This window comes from Myripristis murdjan, chromosome 16, assembly GCF_902150065.1.
Source record: "Myripristis murdjan chromosome 16, fMyrMur1.1, whole genome shotgun sequence".
Lineage (NCBI taxonomy): Eukaryota > Metazoa > Chordata > Actinopteri > Holocentriformes > Holocentridae > Myripristis > Myripristis murdjan.
Window position 1 is genome coordinate 15715241 of NC_043995.1, and position 13935 is coordinate 15729175.

Below are 13935 nucleotides of genomic sequence, written 5' to 3' on the forward strand. Positions count from 1 at the left end.
TACACTGAACTGGAAAACAGAGACAACAGGATATCAACATAATGTGGATTTTCCTCACAACTTTGTGCCAACATGTTAACAAGCTTGCAATATGCCTACCAATATGGTTTCTCACTTCAACCATCACAGCTTTTTTTTTTTTTTTTTTTTTTTTTTTGTCTGATTGGACGAAGAACTCAGTGATAGACAGATGGGTGCTCCAATCACCTAGTACTGTACATGTTTTTGTAAATGCTTTGTAAATCTTGCTGATGCCACCCCTTTTCCAAACAGTCTGCTCTTAGCGGTTCTGTTTTGTGATGTGAAAAACACAAATGAAATTAGAGTTGAGCTTCAGCAGGCTAAAGGTTTGAGAGGGTTCAGGAAGGAAAGCGAGTACCTGAAGGTCGTGCATGCTTGTGTTTCCACCACATTAAGAGAACAGGAAACTTTATGCAATAAAAGAGGAGGAGTCAAGTCAATCTGCAAGTGACTGACAACAACAAATCAGTAAACATGGGAGATGCTGAAGCTTTTGTGTTACTGATTGTTTATTGCTGTGCTGCTATGATATTGAATTTAATTTTAAAGAAGAGAGAGACAGAAATCGAAATTTAGATTGAGGATGCTAGAAAAGCGAGAGCCAAAAGAGGAAACTGCATAGAGTAATGGAGATCAGCTGAGACATGGTGTGCATTCACAAACAACCAACAGACCAACAGTAGCCTATATTTTAGTTGGGTATTAGCTCGGGAAATTTACTTTCTTTGTTGAAGAGCAACACATTAGCACAGAGTCAAGTGATGTTACTATGAAAAGTGAGGGGAAGTGAAAGAGGAATTGTAACAACATTGCTTTAACTCTCTGCCAAACACAGTTGGACGCAGACGTTTTCTCTTACAGTGCCAGTATCTGGTAACCAAATCCCCAATATTAGAAGCAAATTTAATCCAATAAATTTGAACACTGTGTTTTTCCCCCACACAAGAAAATATGAAAGCCATTAGCAGTTTAAGCAGTTCTATTAAAAGGCGCTATTGTCAATGCCAATTCAAGTGTTCCTTCTCATTTCCTCTTCCTGCACTGTCCTGTCTTCAGAGTTATCCACTCCTCCTCATAAACCCATTATACCCTCCTTCTCCTAACACAAGCCTCTTGTTGGCAGCCACATTACCATGACTCACCTATGAGCCATTGCTATTTACCGGGCTGCTTATAGGGCTATGGGACCAGAGACTATGCATCTCCACTGAAGGACAGAAAAATAGGACATAGTGAGTATACCAAATGAGTTCACAGCAAACTCAAATAAAACTTGAGCAGAGAAAGTAAAGAGAATAGAAGGTGAAATAAAAAGAAATTGTTGATGTGCTCATGACTTATCTGCCTTGATCTCCTGGCAGGGTGAAATAGTGGTTTGAGACTCTATTTAAAAACAGAAAGATCTCCACACTAGCCAACGTGTCCGTCAACAGTGATGTGTCTTGTCAAGACACTAAATCATTGCCTGCTCACTCACTGTCAAACATTTTGTGGATAAGAGCACCAGCTAAATGTTAAAAACGTGTAATGAGATGCACTAAAAATGTTTTGAGCAGCGACGATCCTAACTGTCAATTATTTGTTGTGAAACTGAGCTGAGGTTTACTGACAAGAGACTTATTGCTACCCTGCTCATGAGGTGCAAAACTGGCTACTGTGAGTGGCAACGGCATTGATCAGGAGAGCTCACAACCATCTTGTATACTAATAGACCGACGCAAGTGTAAAGTTGAGAGGAAGAGCAAGCTCATGACTGCTTGTATGTGCCAGTCAGTATCAAACTCACATGTCCTTTGGGGAACTCCAGTGAGAGAATTATATTAAATATGAAAGATTTAAGAGTAAATGCACACAAAGAATTTATTTTGGTGTCATCCTCTCCTCTGACTACTCCCTTCAAGCGTCATTTTTAGTACGAGCAAAAGGAAAACCATGGGGGAGGTAGATGTAACCCTCAGGGGGAACCGTAAAGAAACAGAGCCCACAGGTGAATGCTGAGGTTAACATATGGTGTGAGATTCAACAACAGCAGCACGGGCAGCAGGACAAGCAGCCACAGAGGGTGAGGAAGTCAATTTGACAGCTTAAATTGACTGCCCAGTGATAGCAATATGCAAGCTCAGCTGGCATGTCAGCTGATCCAAAATACGACATCACTGAAGTTGTTTGGCTGAACTATGGAGCTCCAAAGGCTTCACTTCATTTGAGAACTCAGATCTCTCTCTTTGTGTGTGTGTGTGTGTGTGTGTGTGTGGGAGAGAGAGAGAGAGAGAGAGAGAGAGAGAGAGAAATGTGGTAAAATGGACACACGATCTGCTGGGTTTGGGGTTTAGTCAGATTGGTCTGACCTCAGTGACTTCTGTGTAAACAAGACTAACAGTCTAACAGCCCTGCTAGCGTTCAGCATAAGAGACCAAAGTGGTTGCACAAGCGGTCTGAGCAAATGAGTAAGTCAGCGACGTTGCCATGTTTGGAGGTTTGTGTTGTTGGTAATGTGGCTAATCACTAAGTTTGTAGCAGTGGGAAGATGTTCACACCAGAGTTAATTCTTCCCAGAGCAGCTAAATTATGCAAATACTGTGCTTGCCTTACGTTAGAGTGAGCACATGATATCACACAGCTATGTCATAACTTAACTCTGCGTAACGTAACTTCCAACCCTTAAGCAATCTTGTTATTAAAACCTTCCTTCACTTTTTTTCTGCTTGGGCTTGTTGCCTACACAATTATAGGCTGCTGTAGCGCTTCAGCAAGTATATGTATAGAAAATGTGTTCTATATGCAGGCTCAGCAGATGAAAACCAATGTCTCTCTGCAAACTGCAGACTATTGGCACCATGGGTATATAATTGTTTAACCACTATTTATCCACTATAGTATTATAATATCTTCATGCTCATGCGTTTACTGAAAGAGAAGGCACAGTTGATGATTCACTGTTAATGCCTGCCATTGACTTAATAGCCACAGGGTTAACATGCACACAAATCTGATTACTGGGTTTTTTGGGTGAACAGACTAAGGAAAGACATTGTGTATTTTTTCTTTCAGTGACAGCATCTGGCAGTGAGGCGCATGTTGCTGTTGCTTTAGTCACCAAGGTGCATCTGGTTGACACAGACTATATTTAACTTGATAAAAGTGAAAAACTGGTATTATCCTGTATGGAAATGCTCATTAAACTACTGTTGTGATGACTTCTCCCGGTGAAAAGTGACACCTAACAGTCTCCCAAACAAAAGTGAAACTTAACTGCAAGCCCCAGATCATATGACCTAAACAGTGAACAGCTAGACCAGGACTGCCGATAGACTCCCTATTTATCGCTTGCAGGGCTAAAAATGGAGCGTCCCTGGACTGGGCGAGGCCTGATTGAGAGGCGGTAACCATCTCTGAGGACATGATAACTGACTCTCTCACCCTAATGAGGGCTACTGTCATCTACGATGGCACTGAACATCAACTAGCACCAGCTAATGCATGGAGGTTTCACTGTCAGAGCCTGACTGCAGGTCCTTCCTGACAGGCTCTGATTTCCTGGCACTTTTGCCCCTCACTGTTGGCAACACAACCAGTCTGTTTCCAGTCTGATTCTTTGTCACAAATTTTGAATGGATGATATACTGTATGTACAAAGGGCAGCACATAGCAAGAGTTGATAGAATTGTTGGCTGGATAATTTTGGACATAATTGTCATACTCTATGTCCCATGTTCTGTGAGAAGGTACAAATATTCCAGCGTTTCCTCTAGAATTGTATTTACAGCTACAGCGTGATCTGGGGAGCATATTCTCAACACCAGCAGTGCCACTGAATGACTATAAAGGTGCTATTGGAATGCCATATAGGAACACTATAGGTAGCTGTGTGTGTATGTGGCACTTTTACTCTGCCGTCCATGGCCACACACTGTCACCTTCATCATCAAGGAGTATCTCAACAGCAAACAGCCAAGCAAATAGGTTATACATTTATTTTGATGAACCAGAAAACAAACAAACAAAAAAAAAAAATCTTATCTATCTATCAAGGTAGTCCCCAGAAAAATGGGGAACATTTCAATTGCAGTCTTATTTCATAGACTACAAGTTAGCCGAATGAGAGGCTGTATAATGAGTATTCTATTCATAGGTTTCACACTCTTCACTGTTACTGTGCCAATCTACAGTACAGACAGTTACAGAATAATTAACTATCCCTGAGACTACATTTTGTTAAACACAGAGCTGTGGCCTGATGTTTATCAATTTGGGGGTCCTTGACACCAAAAAGATTGAGAACCAATGTCCTACAGCATTTATTATTGCTTATAATCAGGACTGACTTGTACATTATGCACACAAATAAAAGCAGTAAAATCTGTGTGTGTACACGAGTGCATGCCTGCATGTCTCTTTCTGTCTACCTAAGACACGCCTCATTGTCAAATCTTGTGATGTTGGTTGAACAGTGTCACCCTCCATCTAGCCTCTGTTTGTACAAAGAAGGACAATTATTTACATAGTGAAGGTCAGATCTTGCAGGGCTGAATAGAAGTTAATTAAGTAGGAGGGATTGACAGTTCTCGATAAAACGCACACTACTCAACTTAATTGCTTTTTGACAGCTCTGCAGAGTTTGCAGGAAAAAAACGGTATTAATAGATGGGGATCCCTTGTGCCACCTGCTTGCGCCATCTACAGACCAATATTATAAGTCTTATACACACATACGCCCACACACCCACCCACACACACACACACACACACACACACACCCACAGGACATGCCAGTCAATGTGGCCATGACATGCTGTGTAAGGTATTGTGGATTCCACTGGGTGTATACAGCTCAATGGGGAAAATGTCCAGCAGACATGCCTACATGAGACCTAGTTTGAGCCTTGGAGCACTAGCATAGCCTATATTCAAAAGGGAATCAATGATAATTAAATTGTGAACACAACTAATTAACACCATGTTCACCCGGGGGCTAAAATCAGTGTTGAACGGCAAAGTTGTACTGTAAAATGTTTATCAGCTAGGCTGGACGGCTGTATATCTTCATCTTAGCTGAGAGCCGCTATTTAGAGCCCTTCACTATTTGATTCCACAAATTAAAAGGGCTCTCTATAGAGCCACTCTCAGTTATGGTTCCACTTTATTACCACATTTCATTAAATCAAAGTCAATACATTACCAGCATGATACTATGCACTGAAATAGAAGTCATATCATGGAGAAAGTTCAGCAGTAAATATAGTGGCTATGCAGCTGAGGGTGTTCATACCTGGTATTCATTAGGCCAGAAGGTGCTGACAGCCAGCTCGACCTGGTGCCACTGTTTGCCGTGTGAACCTGATGCATTCCACACTGGACTGCCAAGCGGGCCACTGTTGACTCGCACATACGCCCTCAGGGCCCCTGGACTGTGGCCGTCACGACTGTACAGGAAGTAGCTGAACTGAACGCAATGAGTGTCATTCTCACTCAGCGTCTGGAGTAAGAGCTGAGCACGATGGCCCGCGGCATGCTGGGAGGAGTTCACCAGCATATAGGATCCTGGAGGGGGCAGAAAAAAAAGAATATCACACAAGGGTCACTTGAAAAGCACCAATTATTCATAGCATTCCAGCTTTATAGGGCAGCATGGCAGTCAGTTCATCTATCTGTGATTGTATATGTGTTTCCATATTGCCGTTTTCACCTCTATCATCTGTACATAAAAGTAAGTCACACAGAACAAATCAAGTACATTTAAGAGAATGATGACTACATAATTCTTGAGTGCTTGCTTATGAAATCTACTGAATTCACAGAGATACTGACAGTTTGAAAATGTCAAGGATGTACTGTAAAATAATTTATGCAAACCTGGATTATACAAACACATGCAGCCAACAATTTTCACCACATTCTGAGTAGACTGTATAAGTGGGAATTAATGACATCAGTTCCAGTAAATATGTCTAATTTTCAACTCAACTGTTAGAGCCCCTGAACTGATTGATAGATAACTGGTGGTGGAGTCTCATATCTGAGCTTTTGAGGGATTTGTGGGGAGCAAACCCATATGAAGCGAGACAAACAAGCCACAAAGAAATCCATCCTCTTTCAACCATTTTTGGTGGGGTGATGCCAAAAGAAAACAAATGAAAGCATTCTCCAGCAAGTCACTGCTCTGTGTGTAGGCAGCTGATAATAGGAAAAGCAATGTGCACAGTGGAATACACAGACCCAATCAGTGCTGACCAAGGCATTAGTTTATGTGGATACTGGGGAAAGAGATAGAGAGGAAGAGCAGGAGACGCAGAGAAAAATCGGGACAGAGAGGCGCTGCACTGGTGGCAGTTCCCTCTACAAGGTGATGCTGAGGTAGAAGACAAGATTCACAAAACCCCCCGAAGCCTCTTCTAATCAGGATAACATAACCCCATTGCCCCTTGCCTAGCATCTGTCCTGCCTTGAGTCTGTGCCCGCTAACGTGATTAGCACAACAATGCTGGGAGACCTTCCTGTGTACTCACATAATCAAGCCTGTTGTCTTTGTACTCCAAGGTCTTTCTGTTCTCAGTCAGAAATGAGCCCAAGAGACCAGACAGCCATAGCCTTGGCGCCAGGTGTCCTGGAGACATTTATTCTCCACTCAGAAGAAATAGAAAGTGAATGTTGAATTGCCAGGCAGAGAAAGAATTCTTTATACTTAACACAGTCTGTACTTCTAAACTGGAAAATATCCTGAACAGAAATACCCACATAGTGTGTCTTACTGTTTTCACATATCCCAAGCAGCCTCAATGAAAGCGTGAACTCACAACATATAACTACTATGGGGTATGAGTATAAGGCCCGTGTTGGTGCCTCCGGCTATAAAAAGAACTTTTGTTTTTCTCCCTTGATGGAGTCATTTGGTTCTTAACCAACCAACACCACCCAACCGCTGAGTAAACACTAATTATTCCTGTAAGTGCAAATAAGACAAAATTTTAAGGCTGGTGTAATACATAATGAGAAGGCACATTTGGACACCTCAACCCGCAACTGTAAAGTTAAACTGAAGACCAGAGAGGCATGGGATGGTCATTATCTGGAGGCCTGAGTGTGGTCTTGCTGCCAAACCCCAGTGCCCTGCAGCTCATTGTCAACAGCCCCTGATTTGTGTGTTGTTCTGGGGTGGGGATCTCTGCACTCTCAGTTCGCTTTGCTTAATTAGATCTTTCAGAAAACCTTCTCCACTCCTGCACCCCGAGGCCCCCAAGGGACTCATAAAAATAACAGCAAGTGCTGCAGCAACACTGTCCTCTTTGGTTGCGTCCTGGATGTGTGCTCTTTGTTTTATATCCAAGCTAATAGCACATTTCTGTTGACTCTGCAAGCTAATATAATGGAATGCGGGCACACATGAACTACTTGCTATGTTGCCCTTTCACCTCCATTAAGATTCAAATCGAACACATGTGGAGTCATATATTCAATAAGGTATGTGAGGGCATTTGACGTATGAAATCGAAAATGTCCATGAATTATACATTGTGACAAATTAAATTGATATCCTGGATACATTCTGTACATTCTGTAACCGTAAATACAGTGATCACAGACATCACTCAGAGTCGACAATCCAATTATGCAAAACCTTAATTCCTGTGATTTCAAGTTTTCAGTGACTTGACATTGGGAAGCCATTAATATTTAAGTCCTTTAAAGCTGTAACTAAACAGGTGGTCTCAAAATGGTGTCCACCATCTTTAGATTACACCTTTAGGTTACACCAAAAGAAATACAGTGTATTCCCATTAATAATAACATCTGAGTAGCAGAGGAGGAAGACTTCAGAGGAAGGAGAGCTACTTTAGGCTGTGGTCGATTTCAACATGTGCCCTCTTTGATAGCAGCGAGATTCAGAGCCAATCTTCTGGTAAGGGCACTCTACCCATCCTTTTCTAACATGCTTTCTGTTTCAGGATACACTGGGACTAGAAAGTGAAGGCACAGCATGTTCACCGGGCCTTGAGAAAGGACAGAAATGACAGAGGAATGAATGAAATCTTTTTCCTTCCTGGAGAGGAGATTCTTAACATGTCAGAAGTAACATGAATTCCACATAAAAGAGCACAAGAAAAAATTATAGAGGCCATGAAGACCTTGCCAAGGTCATACGATTACTTGTAAAGTAGGCCTACACCATGAGGATAGGGTGTTAAAGTGACAGACTAGCTCATTTTAACCTTAAGGTTGGTCAGTTTTACCTTTAACTCAAAATTGTGCCATTCTGAAGGAGCTGGAGAACCGGCTTGCCCACACAAAGCGGTGAAACAAAAGTGACGAAAAAATCCTCAGTCTCATGTGAAATGAACACCTAAACTGGAAGTTGTCAGCCCTTATTATCATCAGCCTCGAAACTGTACACTTTCACTGTAACCTTCATAATGTAGCCAGCACTTAAGACTTCATTAGTTTGGCAAGCCAGAGAGTTTCTGCTTTTTGTTATACTCCATAAAATCATTTCAGCTGTCAGCTCAGTGACACTTATGACTGGGAGAAGTTAAATTTCTCTCTTATATATACTGTGTGAGGGTCCATCACGTCTTTAAAACTGCATTTTGTCAACGTGACACATTATAGACAGTACTGTAGCTCTCATGACATAATGCTTGACAATGCGTTTTCACTAATAATTTGCTGCGATATTACTAGTGTACTTCTGGGAGAGCACATATACATATATATATATATTCCAATTTCAACTCTGAAACTTATATTCGATTGCATTTTTTTCCCAAAGGTGACTGATTGATTGATTGAAATCCCTTTGGGCATGTCAAAATATTAATTAACTGACTGTCCATTACTAAATATAAACACTGATTCATGTACACACGGTTAAAACATTCAGTAAATCCAGGTGTACATTTTACATGCCAAACAGCAGCCTCTGTTAGTCAGGATGAGCTCAAAGCGTGAGGGACAAAGGAAGCACATAAATTCCAGGACTGCACATTATTACTTTTTCAGGGTCGAGAAAAGTTAGGTTTTAGAAACCTGTTATCACTGCTTGGTATTAGCTTGCTTCCAAGAAATGTTCAGACAACAAGAGCATTGTCCAACTCTCACTTATTGAAGCAGCAAAATGTTGGCCTCTGTGCTGTTATTCCATTCTGACCTACGGCTGAACTACTTTCCCTCCCATTTAGACAAGATAGAAAAACAAACCAAAACTAAAGCAGCCAATAACTGAGGTGTTTATACCATATAATGTATATAGATGTGTCACTGTCACCTTGTCCTTGTGAAACAGGGGAGAGCTTTGGTAAAATGAGCAGGTTTGTTATCACTCTGCAGTGCTTACAGTTTCATTATCATATGAAAAGGTGGAAATGAAAGGCACTTTTTAAAATAAATCCATCATAGATATAGCATGTATCTTACTGTTATACAATGGTGTTCAACACTACCATGCACACCTCACATACAGTATACACAACACTGCACCTTTCATGAATTATGCTTCAAAGCACTGTGAAATCTGATAAAGTTCCATTCATCCTTTGATGCCCCTCCCAAGGGCACAGGAACATCCATAACAAGATTAGGACTGATCCAGCACATCATAATTCATACGGAGCGCTGCTGGACTACACCCTGGTCACAGGCTATAGGTGACAGTATCTGTGGCAAGCCACAATACAAGAGGAGTGGAAGGGGGAGCGGTAAATGGAGGGTGGGATTGGGGGTGTGCAGTATTGAGATTAGAGGTGAGGCACAGTGTTGTGCAGCTTCCCACTGCACAAGAATTAGCTCAAAGTTCAGTTCACACACATTAAAATTAACTAGTTCATGTTCATAGTAAACAATTTCGAATTTCACATGACCAAAAATGAACTACATCACGTTCAGTTTGTTTGTTTGTTGTTGTTTTAATTAGCTGTTCTAAGCTATTCTATTGTCTGTACCTGTTTTTGTTGAAGGCACAGACCTGGATGGCTGCAAACCAACTAATTTGACGAATTGATGAGCTTGGTGACCTTGTTCAAAGGCTGCAGATCTCTACAATGTAGTCTAGTACATGTCTATCTACTTGCTCTTGGGAAACAAAGTTAACATGTCCTTTACAAAATGCTGTGAGTCGGGTTGGGTACAGGAACACTGCAGCTGTTGGCTCATGGTCTTACCCTTTGGTAATGATTTTTTCCACTGGAATCTGTATTGATTTGTTCATAACACTAATTCAAATCCTCATATGGACAGGCTTCAGCAGTGCCAGTAGCTGTGTTGTCTGAACTTGCACTAGCCATGCTGCATGCCAGTTGATAGAAATCCTTGGCTTTGGGTGCAGTACAGAAAACAGTCCTGAGAGTTAGCGACGCTGCAAACAGATATGTGCACATGCACAACACTGGTGCGGTCAGAGAGAGGAACTCAAGAGAATATGACAAAAACAGGAAACTGCAAAATAGAGACAGAGATGGTAAAAACAAGGCTGGGGAAGCATCAAGATGAAATCATGGCAAGGGACCAAAGCAAAGTTTTTTCTGTTTGTCCTCCTCCCACGTGAACTCAAAATCACTCTCTCTCTCTCCATATGACCCATTCAACGCTGCTTTGGTCCCTGCTGGCATTGAGGCTAGAACCCAGGCAATCTCAAATACACAAGAGACTTGAGGTCTGAATACAATGGGATCAATGGCTGTGCTAGGGTTTAAGAAGCACTCTTGATGCTGCTTGCTGTGCCAGTCAGTTCACAACACACTGGCCTTCATGCTCAGTTTTTTCTCCAGGCATCTTCACCCTTCTTGTATTCTCTTCTGAGAAGGTCACTAATATAGATAGATAGATAGATAGATAGATAGATAGATAGATAGATAGATAGATAGATATCATTCCAACCTCTTGAATAAATGCCTTGCTGCTATTAACAGATTTATGTTTTTACAGGCATAGCAAACCAAGTTTCAACAGGGATTTCCACATTCAGACCACTATCATCATCCATCCTGAGATTTTCTAAAAGTCAGTAACTGTGATAAAAAGAGTTTCGGGGGCTGCATTTTCTACAGTAATTCATCCCAGCAGGGCCGGGTGGGCTTTAGTTCCCCTTGTGGGGTAGCTCTGTTGTCTGGACCCTGGTAAGACCAAGCAACTAACCAGCAAAGTGAAAACATCCCACTTTTAGGAATTAAAAGAGCTACAGCTATTACTAACACTGCAACAATATGTAAGTAAATGTTTTAGCATTCACATTACCACTCAGTCATAAAAACATAACAGAGTTGATGTGACTTACGTGGTCATACGGAGCAGTCTACATTGCTCGCCCTCATCTTTTGATGTAACATTAGATTGGTAAAGTAATTCGCAATAAAGTGGTGGGTTTTTATTCAGGAGTAGCACAATATCAGTGTGCTATTGCTAACAAGCTACAAGTTACTGTTATTACCCTTTGCTGGAGCCTAGCAGAGGATAACAGGTTGCAGCTGAAGGGTAAATCAAAGGTGGGCGCGAGGAATAAAAACTGAGGTCAGGTTCTGATTTGATCGCTCAGTCTTACATGTGAAAGTGGCTTTTAATCTCCAGCAAACCAATCTCTCAGATTCTCTCTGTTGCATTATCTTTTCTACACCCAATGATGAAGATAAAAGATTTTAATCAAAAATTATGTATTTCTGTTTATCATCCCTTTCAGATCCACTGTAATGTTAGGTATCGAATAAAGGCGCTCTTTGATGTCTATTGGTGCTCCTGCATCTCTGGCTTAATGGACAAGCCTGGAGATATTTGAAACACATTGATGGAGGCTGATGGAGGCTTAGATAAAAAAGGAACCTGGTGAAAATATGGGCAAGCTCCTTTCCTAATGGAAAGTCTCAGCCAGGGAACGAACCAAACTAAGACATCACACAGACTTAATGGAACAGTCAATATCCTCAACAATTGACCCAGTCTGTTTCAAAATGATTGCAATGGCAGTTTTCATACCAGGTGGGGTGAGGCTCATTCAAAAGAGAACATCAGTGCAGCCGTTAGGTGAGTTTGTGTTTTTTTTTTTTTCTTCTTCTTCTTCTTTATAGTTGTGACTCTTCACCTGTGCTTGCCAAAATAGGGCTCATTACAAGTGTTTCCAATTTCGCTGCCCATGTCAGGCTCTATCATGTTCACGTGCTGGAGAGAGTGCGTGCAATCTTCTTCGCACTTGTAGTTTTCAGGGAGTGTGTATTCATCATTTCCTCCTACACTCAGGTCATACTTTCTCCAACTGAAGAACAGTACAAAAGTTAAAAAAAAATTCTTATCTCAAACAGACCTTGAAAAAGTCATTCATGTATTCATCTTGTCCAGGCTGTGCTATTGTAACTCCCTGTATTCTGGTCCGTCTTGTGTCTCCAGCTCATTCGAAATTCGGCTGCCAGACAAAAAGTATCAATCCCATTCAAGCACTGCTACACTGGCTACCTGTTAGGTATGGAATTGATTTTAAACTTTTACTAATTACTTTTAAAGCCCTACATGGCCTTGCTCCTACTTCCATCTTAGTGTTACTGGCGCTCTATGAGCCCAGCCTGCTCTCCTCAGCGAGGACCCTCCTAACAGCTCCCACAGCGCGCCTCATTACAAAAGGAAACCAGCCGTTTTCCATGCAGTCCTGCAGCTGTGGAACTCCCTACCTGAGGAGCTCACTTTTACAGGAAGGCTTTGTTTTTGTTTTGTTTTGTTTTGTTTTGTTTTTTTGTTTTTTAATAGCAAAACTGTTTTTTATCCATATTTTATCACTTTTATTTCACCGTTTTTATTGTAATGCTCTGTTTTTTATCAGGTCTCATGTTCTACATTTTACTATGTTTATGTTTTTGAATGTCTTTATGCTCTGTTGTTTCTTATCTTGACTGTGTGTACTATTTTAACTTATGTGAAGCATTTTGTAACTGTGCTTTGAAAAGTGCTATACAAATTTTATAGCACCTCTAAACTGTGTGAATCTCATTTACTTTATTCCATATTGTGTAGTGAATTCTGCTCTCTTTCATAGCAAAACAGAGACTTCCAGGAGGTTACAAAAAGACTTCAGGAATACATTACAACATACAATATACACACAGACATTGCATGTTGCACTGCATCTATTTTATCTTATTTTATTTTTATTTCTTACTTACTTTTTTGTGTATAGGTTTTATGGAAATGTTCTCCTTGTTAACTGCATTCTCCTGTGCTGGTGTGTCAATTTGAATTTCCCCTATGGGGGATCAATACAGGTATATCTTATCTTACTATGTGGCTGCAGCCAGTAAGTGCAAAACATATCTTCAGACCTTGAGTATTGTGCAAGCAAAACAGTAGTTCAATAATAGTTCATAAATAGTGCAATATTTTAATTTAATTAGATGCTGTTATTCCACAAAGTCCCAAGTGAAGACAGTGCGGGATTATTCTAATTTTCATGCATCACCCCACAAGGTCTATATCCTACGCACCTGTCATACTGGCTTGCTAGTTGTGCCTTATAGCAAAGATCACAGGACACACACACAAATGCGCACACTTGGATACACATATATTATAATGTTAGAGAGCAGTAAAAACATCATTGGTGGCTGCATAAGATCCTTCTCCATTGCAGCTAGATCGATAGAGCAGCCTACCAACCTTGCATGAGGGCAAGGAGGACTGACAAGTTTTCCATTCCCAAGGCTGACACACAACCTGAAGTGTGGAACCTAATCTCATTTTCGCCCCCCTCTCTCACTCTATCATTCCCCGCCCCATCTTTCTGCCTGCCTGTCTCTCTCCCTATACTCTCTCTCTTGCTCCGTCTCATTCTCTCTGTCTCTCTCTCTCCCTCATTCATATCGTTTTTCATTATCTCTCCCTTTCATCCATCAAGCTGCTTCTCTCCCTTACCTTTTTCCCATTTGAAATATTCAAAGCAGTATACTGTAT

At 41.2% G+C, this 13935-nt stretch overlaps 1 protein-coding gene across 5 annotated transcripts in view; it reads right to left on the minus strand.

Moving 5' to 3' along the window:
- ptprub (protein tyrosine phosphatase receptor type Ub) overlaps nucleotides 1-13935 on the minus strand; it is a 157380-nt gene that overhangs the window by 69505 nt on the left and 73940 nt on the right. For all 5 annotated transcript variants that reach the window (XM_030073318.1, XM_030073315.1, XM_030073319.1 and 2 more), the window contains exon 3: nucleotides 5291-5562. In XM_030073318.1, coding sequence (XP_029929178.1) covers nucleotides 5291-5562 — 272 coding nt within the window. The remainder of the gene's footprint in view (nucleotides 1-5290; nucleotides 5563-13935) is intronic.